The sequence below is a fragment of the Pelmatolapia mariae genome, linkage group LG8 (assembly GCF_036321145.2).
Source record: "Pelmatolapia mariae isolate MD_Pm_ZW linkage group LG8, Pm_UMD_F_2, whole genome shotgun sequence".
Classification (NCBI taxonomy): domain Eukaryota; kingdom Metazoa; phylum Chordata; class Actinopteri; order Cichliformes; family Cichlidae; genus Pelmatolapia; species Pelmatolapia mariae.
In genome coordinates, this window is record NC_086234.1 from 4010894 (window position 1) to 4018844 (window position 7951).

Consider the following 7951-nt stretch of genomic DNA (forward strand, 5'->3'; position numbering starts at 1 on the left):
TCAGCAACATCTCTTCTTCACCTCCCACGAGGCCAAAGAAACCGACGTGGCTAGCTTTGTGAAAGTCATCTTGGGAGACTGAGTGCACTGGAGGGAGGGGGGGGGGGGGGGAAATCTGTTAAAAAAAGAGGAAACAAAAAAAAAAAATCCAAGAAAAAGCACCAGTCGCAGCCCCCCCCCATCCCATTTACCCGCAGGACTCCCTCTCACCCCTCCCTCCAGTGGCAGACAAACGGAGCCCAGAGGAGCCGCTGACGAAGCAGAACGAGGAGTCTGTCCCCGCCCCCCACCTGGCCTCAGCCCCCCCTCTGTGCATCACCTGGCACGGTGGAAGGAGTTTGGGAGACGGGAGCCTCACACAAAATCTGGAGTAATTTATGATGTGTGTATGCAAAGCCTTCCCCTTTTGATTCGATTTGCCCCGCCGCTGCGCTCCTCCTCGAGCGCTGTTGTTAGCGCGCTGACTCTGTGGCCTCCACAAGGGTCGAGTCATAGTTTCTTTTTTGCTGAAAAGCAGAAGCGAGAAGATGTGCAGATTATATAAAAAAAAAAAAGAAGAATGATATAATCTTTCTGTGTATAATCTAAATGTTTGCATACTCGAAGCAAGTGTTGCATCAGATTATTAATTGACTGCATGTACAGAATTTCTCTCTGGGTAAAAACGGGCTCATGTGGCCAGTTGGAGAGTCCGATTGTTGACTTCAGGGGCTCCCCCCAGTGGCCACAAAGAGGTACTGCACTTACACTGCTTTCCCCCCCTGATTACAGTGGAGGTCAACTACACGTTTTGGGCTCTTGGCTGCCTGTGAGCGTGAATGTGTGCGAGCTGGTGCATGACGTGTGTGTGGGGCATGTTCACAGAGCTGCACGGCTCCAGATGCAAGTACAAACGCAGTTTTCGTGCTCCGCAACATTTTTTTATGGATTTTCTGCAGCCTCGCTGCCCCTGTAAGAGCTCAGCAGGCAGGGTAACACTCTTACGTTGCTTTAAAAGTACAGGCGACTGTGCATCTGCACATCATGTTCAAATGTGACGCATGTAATAAAGAGCCTTATTTTAAAACTAGTTAGTACGGTGGTCGGGTACAAGCATAGACTGTATATTAAAGATGGAAATGCCCACCATGATGCCACCGTGTCAGCAAGCTTATGTAATTTGAAAGGCGTCTAAATAAATTGTGAAGTTGTGCTTTTTGGTGTAACTGTACCCATGTGGTCGGGGTGCCCCATCAGCAAACTCAGCGATGACTGCTGGTTCAAACACGTCCATTTATTTTTAATGTATTTCTAATTTGACCCCCCAAAAAAACCCAAACAAAAGATGTGAGAACAATGAAAGTTCCGAATAGATATCAAACTTTTACACTTTACCGTGATATTGTAAAGTAATGCAGCCAAATGCACCAAAGTCCAATAGATTCCAATAGATATGAGATTGTGAGGTCCAGCAGCTTTGGCTGGTTTGAAGCCACTGACTGCTCCGTTCCTGATTGTTCCTGCGTGAATCTGAATCGCAGATCTTTGAGACAAAGCCGGAGCCGAGTCGCAGCCGTGCAGCTTCGTGTCGCTCACACACACTTTAAATGTCGGGGTGTGTGTTTGCGTGTGCGTGTGGGCTGTGTGGGGGAAGATTTTCTCCTTGTTGTCTGTACTGAGCCAATCACAACCCTCTCCACTCACCATGAAAAGAACTGGATACTATTGCTATTATTATTATTATTATTATTATTAATATTAATTATTGTTATTATTTAGATCCAGGTTTTTTCTCCCCCCTTCGACATACTTACTGCAGTTTCTCTTATTTATTATAACTGCTGTTTTCCCTTTGGAAACTTGACCGAACCATTTGAGACTCTTCTCATGTGTTTGTGTGAGCTGTGTATGGTTTTTGTTTTTCTTTGTGTTTTTTTTGTCGTGTTCTTCTTGGCTCAAACACGTGAAATGCTTTTAATCTGTAACTTGCAAGCCTTCTGTGTGCCTCTATATAGAAACCGTCTAAGGAAAATGAGATGTTAAGAATGATGCAGGGATCCGCTCCCTCCCTCCTCACACGCTGCATGGCATCATAATCCCACTTTGTGTTCCTTGTTGTACTGTAGCTCATGCTCGATTTTCTGTTTTTTCTGTTTTTATGCTTGTGTTCATCTCTCTCGTTGCCTTTGTTCTTGGCTTCGTTCTCGCAGTGATTTCTGTGGAGGCCGAGCTGACGCCTTCTAGATGTCATGTAAGAATTACTCTGATGTCAAAACGGGAAACTTGAAGTGTTTTAAGTGGCAGAGCGATGAGGCTTTGTCCTGGTTTGAGGATTTACATCATCCTCACGCCTTTTAAATATTATATTGCTGAATTATCACGTGATTTGTTCTAATTTTGACTTCTGGGGCCTTAAACTGTGTCAAAAACTGAACCAAAAACACTTCTAATCTGTTCTGACGATCAAATGAACTGACAGGACTTTTACCCCCGACTGTGCTCGACATTACAGCATCGATAAATCGTCACTATACAACCACAAACCCTAAAACTCGGGGGTCCACCTTCAGTCGATTTACCTGTTAGAGTTGCAGTCAAACTCTGGACATCAGCATCATTTAAAGCTGTATTAAATTATTAGTTTATACAAATTTGAAAGAAGTTTTGGGCCATCCGGGGGCACAACACCCTGTAAACGCATCATTGATATTTATGGTCCTATACATGCATCATATTTGCTTCAATCTATTCATGCTTAAGGTCATTACAACAAAAGGCTTTTTCCCCAGACACTCATGTCTGCCAACACTCCCTCAGACGTGGTCTGATTTTGCTGCTAATATCAGAACAGATCCGGTATACACACCTGCAAACAACTCAAACAATCTCAGCTGTAATCAGAGCTAACTGAGAGAAAACATAAACTCCAGGTAACAAAGTGGAAGGAGATGATAATGCTCCTAATTCCTCCTTACCACGTCCATAAAGAAGACTTCAGTTTTCCATTCCAGCGTTCCTGTCTCCAGGATCATACTGTGCACGCATCCGTCCTGGTGTCAGATATTGAAACACAGACGTGAGACGTGCAGCAGCAAAACAGACACACACCTCTCCCTGAACCCGATTGAAGCTGACTTAGGACCCAGTTGGACTTGATTCCTCATTGTGTAGAGGCTTCAAACAAACAGGAAATGTAGTCGGAATAAACAAACCTGTGTGGCACTGGGCCTTTACCCGACTAGCCGTCCTCCCTGAAGTTCAAAAACATGTTAAACTCATAGAAGACGTCTGAATAATGATGAGCTTTGACTGAAAAGTCAGAGGACACGTTTCCTCAATACTCCAGCTAACCTGGCAGATCTTCCTGGCAGGCAGCGCTGCTCCGACTTGCTGCCTGAGCGTGCAGGTACAGCACCTTTGATTGTCCGGAAATAAGTCACCACCGACTCCAACACAGTGATCCGGAATGCTGTGAGACCCATGTGGGTGTCTGATCAAGCGGTCTGGTAACCAAGTGAACAGCAGGAACGTTGGCGCCCATCAACCTTTCGCTATTCAACCAAACTGAAGTCGATGCAGAGCTTAGACGTCTTTGACACCTCTAATGAGCAGTGATTGCTGAGGGCTGTAAACTCATAGATTCATGGTTGGAAAAAATGTTTTTTAGCTTTTATTTTTTGTCAACCAGGACATTTTTATGACTGAGCAACCACATTTACCCCGAAAAACATCATCTGTGGACCTCTGGGGCTCTATTTAAAAGAAATAATGTTCTCTCTGCTGTTTTGCCAGCCTCCAAAACAAAGTCTGCCCTCAGTTGAGTACAGTCCGCTCTGTCATGTTATCAGGGAAGTTTCCTGTTTTGATGCAGAGTAAAAACCTTCCTTTCACCCTATAACCTGCTCCCCGTTGGGCTCCAGTCCCACAACCTTTGGCTTAGATAATTCCTTGAAGTACTGCGAACATGCCCATGCCCGCCTCGCAAAGCTGTCTTATTTTTCTTTATGAAGCTCTCACCGTTCTCTATTTTTCATCTATAGTTCTCATTTTCCGACTTCACCAACTGTTTCTCTGTGGTGAAGCTGAATGTGAGGACTGGTGGCAGACAGAAGTCACCGCGGCGAGGACATTTAAGGGCTTCCTCATTAGTGCATCTCTGTACCGAAGATGAAAATATACTGGAGAGACTTTTAATTGCCCCTAGTGTTTTTAGTCCATGATGAAATTAACAAAATTCAAGTCACACTTTCTGGAAGCAGAGCAAAATTATCCGTCACAGGTCGAGCCTCGAGATTCTTTTTTTTCCATTAGTGAAAAATGGTTATTAACCTAACTTAGCAAATGTGACCAAAGAGCTGGAGCCAGGCTTAGGGGGCCGGGAAAGGTAGTCGGACTCGTCATGGCACGCATGGACTCGGAGCAGTGGATTTAGGTTTGTGTGGCGTTTGTAGGTGTTTTAAGTGCCTAACAGTACATTTCTGTGGTGTACATTTACATTGAAACACTTGTCTGTCTTCGTGATTGATGCTTAAACACTGTTTTGGTCCTTCAGTTCCTGTCCTGGACCCACTGACACTGCAATTTGCTGTGATGTTTTGCACTGTACCGAGGAGTCATATCACATTGTCACATTTACGAGTGTGTTACTGTAAGGAAGCAGTCATTCAGTCGATGAAGGGTTGCCCTCTGTGTGGTCATTTTCCATCTTTTTTATTATTTTTTTTTGAGAGGGAGAGCGAGAGTTTGGAGTTAGAGGCTCTGACTTTTATTTAACTGAAATTGTGATACTGTAAAAATTCTCAAATAATACCAAGCTTTTCTTCAACTGCTCACTTTGTTTTTGCTGCTGTTTGCACTCGTCGGCCATGCTTAGTCTGTACAGCTGTCAACATCAAAGATGAAGGGTGACACTGACACGACGAAAACCTGTTACAGAGCAAAGGCTTTTATTGTGAAAAACCTTTTTGCAAAAGCCTGCGGATCGTGTTTGGTTATCATGTTACAGGTTAGCAGCCTTGTAGTGATTCTTGCCCACTAGTATAAATCAGTGGGAACATTTAGTGCCACCATATAAACGACACCAAAACCCTTTAGTGTCTAAATAAAAATGAGCCATTTTCACACAAGCTCTCAGGCTGCAAGGATGCAAACGTAAACCTGAAGCCTCGGTCTCATTTATGACCCTGTTATGTTTTTACACAGGACTGATTTTGTATTGCACTACTTTTGTTTATCATACCTGACCTGTTTCATTTATCTATGAAAAGTTTTTAAATGATTCTAACGTCTTTTTGTCTTTGATGCAGACAAAGGCCACAAAGCTATTTTTACTCTAACTTTTGGCCTCCAGTATTTGCTTCAAGCCTTACGCAGCAGTAAATCACAGCGATCGTTCTGTTAGCGCTGATTCACCACAAACATCACAATGTAGTTGTTAAACTCATTGCTCCACCACAAGGTCAATTCCTCTAAACGACACTCTGTAGGAGAAGCGGTTTAAAAAGATGTGGCAGCATTTTTACTCACAGAACTGTACGGCCGGGGTTATAAATGAGGCCACTCAGTCACCTGAAGGTTAAACAGAGTTTACTGTGAGTGTAGAGCTGATTAACTGGTGATTGGGTGTCAGAAGACAGGCGGCTTCCTGTTGTCTGCTCGGTGCGAGGGCAGCCTCGGCCAGTGTCCTGACCTGAGTTCACGTGTGAAAATGGCTTCACTCGGCGTGACTGAACGTCTGCCGGGAGCTTGTACAACTTTAAGTGGGTTTAGTGTTAATATCAGTGGGAAAAATTTAAGTTCATGGTTGCAATTCAGAGGAGATTAAATTAAATATTTTATAGCTGCCACTGTTTGTACAATATGAACCCATAAAAGACAGAATTATGACATTCCTGGAAAATCATTTTGGATTGCGCGCCGCTTTCCAAACATGTCCACACAATGTGCACATGATAAATTGCATTTTTTTAGTAGTTTAACAAATTTTTTCCACAAAATAATTGAAAAAAATTCTTTAGATTTGTGTTGAAGAAATAATTTTAATTTTGTAATTTTGCTTGTTCTGCCAAAACACAAGAATATATAATGTATGCAGCTAACTAATGGGACACGTGCTACTGAACTACAGAAAGAAGCGCGAGAATGACTTTGTGGTTGCATCAAGTTCTTCATAACTTAAAGCTACTTTAGTTTCTCTTACACTGAAAATAAACATTTTATTAAATTATATATTTGGGTTTCCACAAAGGACAGTTGTACAGACGACACACACACACACACACACACAATAATGAGAAACACAGCAGGTTTTGTCTGAGACCCTTCTAACTCCACGCAATTCTTTGTTTCCTCTGCTCAGCGCTGACATTTCTGGTCCACAGTTGATTCATGTTCACTTTTCAATAGGCTGTAATGAGAAAAGAGTCGAGTTTAATCACACGTCACATGGGATTTTCCTCTGTGTGTGCTTGTGTGTGTGTGTGTGCGCGCGCCCATTTGTCTGTCCCATCGTTGTGCTGGCCAGAGAGCTCTGCTATCTTTACTCTGCTCTTCCTCTTTGGGAAGATGCTGCCAGATAAAACAGTCATCATGCTTCTCCTCCTTCGTCAGAGCTGCACCCAGAGAACGGTTTTCCTTTTTGTTTCAGTGCTCGTTTATACATGCCTGCCCGAACGTGGGAATTCCCATCCATGAGTCTAATTGTGGCCCGCTCTCACCTGCTGAGTAAAGCTCGGTCGCTGTGGATCAGCAAGGGTAGGATGTCCGAGTGGAAACTGTCCTTAGTGAGCAGTCTGTTTTCACATCCCGCCACAATTCACCCTCTTAACCTCCAAGTTCATCTGTGCAGCGTCCAACAGCAGGCATCCGTTAAATCCAGTAGACGATTGTTCTTTACTGGAACGCCACGCATTTATTTATTTCTTCTTTTTTTGATTTTGAATGTCAGACAGAGAATCAGGAAATTTTGCTCACCTTCTTCCTCGTCCTCCAAATGCGTCAGCAGATGAATGAAATGCATCAAAAAAGCCTGCTTTGTGTGGGAGGCTCCTCCAGGCCTTTGGACGTGCGTTTGGCCGGATTATATCGAGTGTAAATCTGTCGTCTGTGAACCGTGCTGAGCCGTCTGTCGCAAACTACAACGAGACTTGTGAACCGTGGCGCTTTCTGTTTCTCAGTCGCAGGTGGTAAACTGCTGGTACACACAGCTGTATGTGATGTTTGCGGTGTTGTGTTCCTTTATTCGGGGAGGGGGGGTGGGAGGTTGCAAAATAATCCAGAGATGCTACTGTATGTGGAAGAGGGCCTTTTTTGTTGCTGTCGGGTGGGTTCGGGGGGTCGGGATGCTGTGCCCCACGGGAAGTGAAGTTCTCAGTATATTTACACGTCTTTTAAGCCTCTGCTAAAGACTGATGACTGTTCATTTAGAGCTCAATGAATTTCTATAAATATTTTAAATTGCTCAAACTGATTGTGTGCAATTGTAATGATGGAAATTCAATAAAAAAGGTATTTTTACACAATAAGCTCTGTTTGCTCTGTTGTTACAATTGGTTCTAGAAGGTGAAAGGTCATGGAGGCAGAGACCGCAGACAGTTTTCAATGGAACCGTTTGGTTTAACACAAGTGCTACAACTGCATTTATTATACAGAACACTTGGTTAGCTTTAAAATTAGGCTAAAATACTAAAATGCTCGTATTCATTTTGCATGGCTTTGCAGACAACAGGGCATCTTTCATTTAAATTACAGTTGACCGGAGCAACCTGCTAGCAGGTAAGGAAACTGCAAGGAGGAGGTTTTCGGAGCTGCACCTCTTTGCAACCAGTTTCACCTACAGTAGCTGCCAGCAACCACACAGCAACCAGACGTGGATACACACTTCTCCCAGGTAACTGCCCGCCACGTGCTCAGTGACCTGTTTCTCTATAACGCTGTGTGCAGTGATTGCACCAGTATGATTAATGCATGCAGC

At 43.7% G+C, this 7951-nt stretch overlaps 1 protein-coding gene across 2 annotated transcripts in view; it reads left to right on the forward strand.

Annotated features, from left to right (window-relative positions):
• map2k6 (mitogen-activated protein kinase kinase 6) overlaps window positions 1-7226 on the forward strand; it is a 44160-nt gene extending 36934 nt beyond the window's left edge. For both annotated transcript variants that reach the window (XM_063482488.1, XM_063482487.1), the window contains one exon: window positions 5-7226. In XM_063482488.1, coding sequence (XP_063338558.1) covers window positions 5-82 — 78 coding nt within the window. In that variant the 3' untranslated portion in view covers window positions 83-7226. The remainder of the gene's footprint in view (window positions 1-4) is intronic.
• Window positions 7227-7951: the final 725 nt, after the last annotated feature.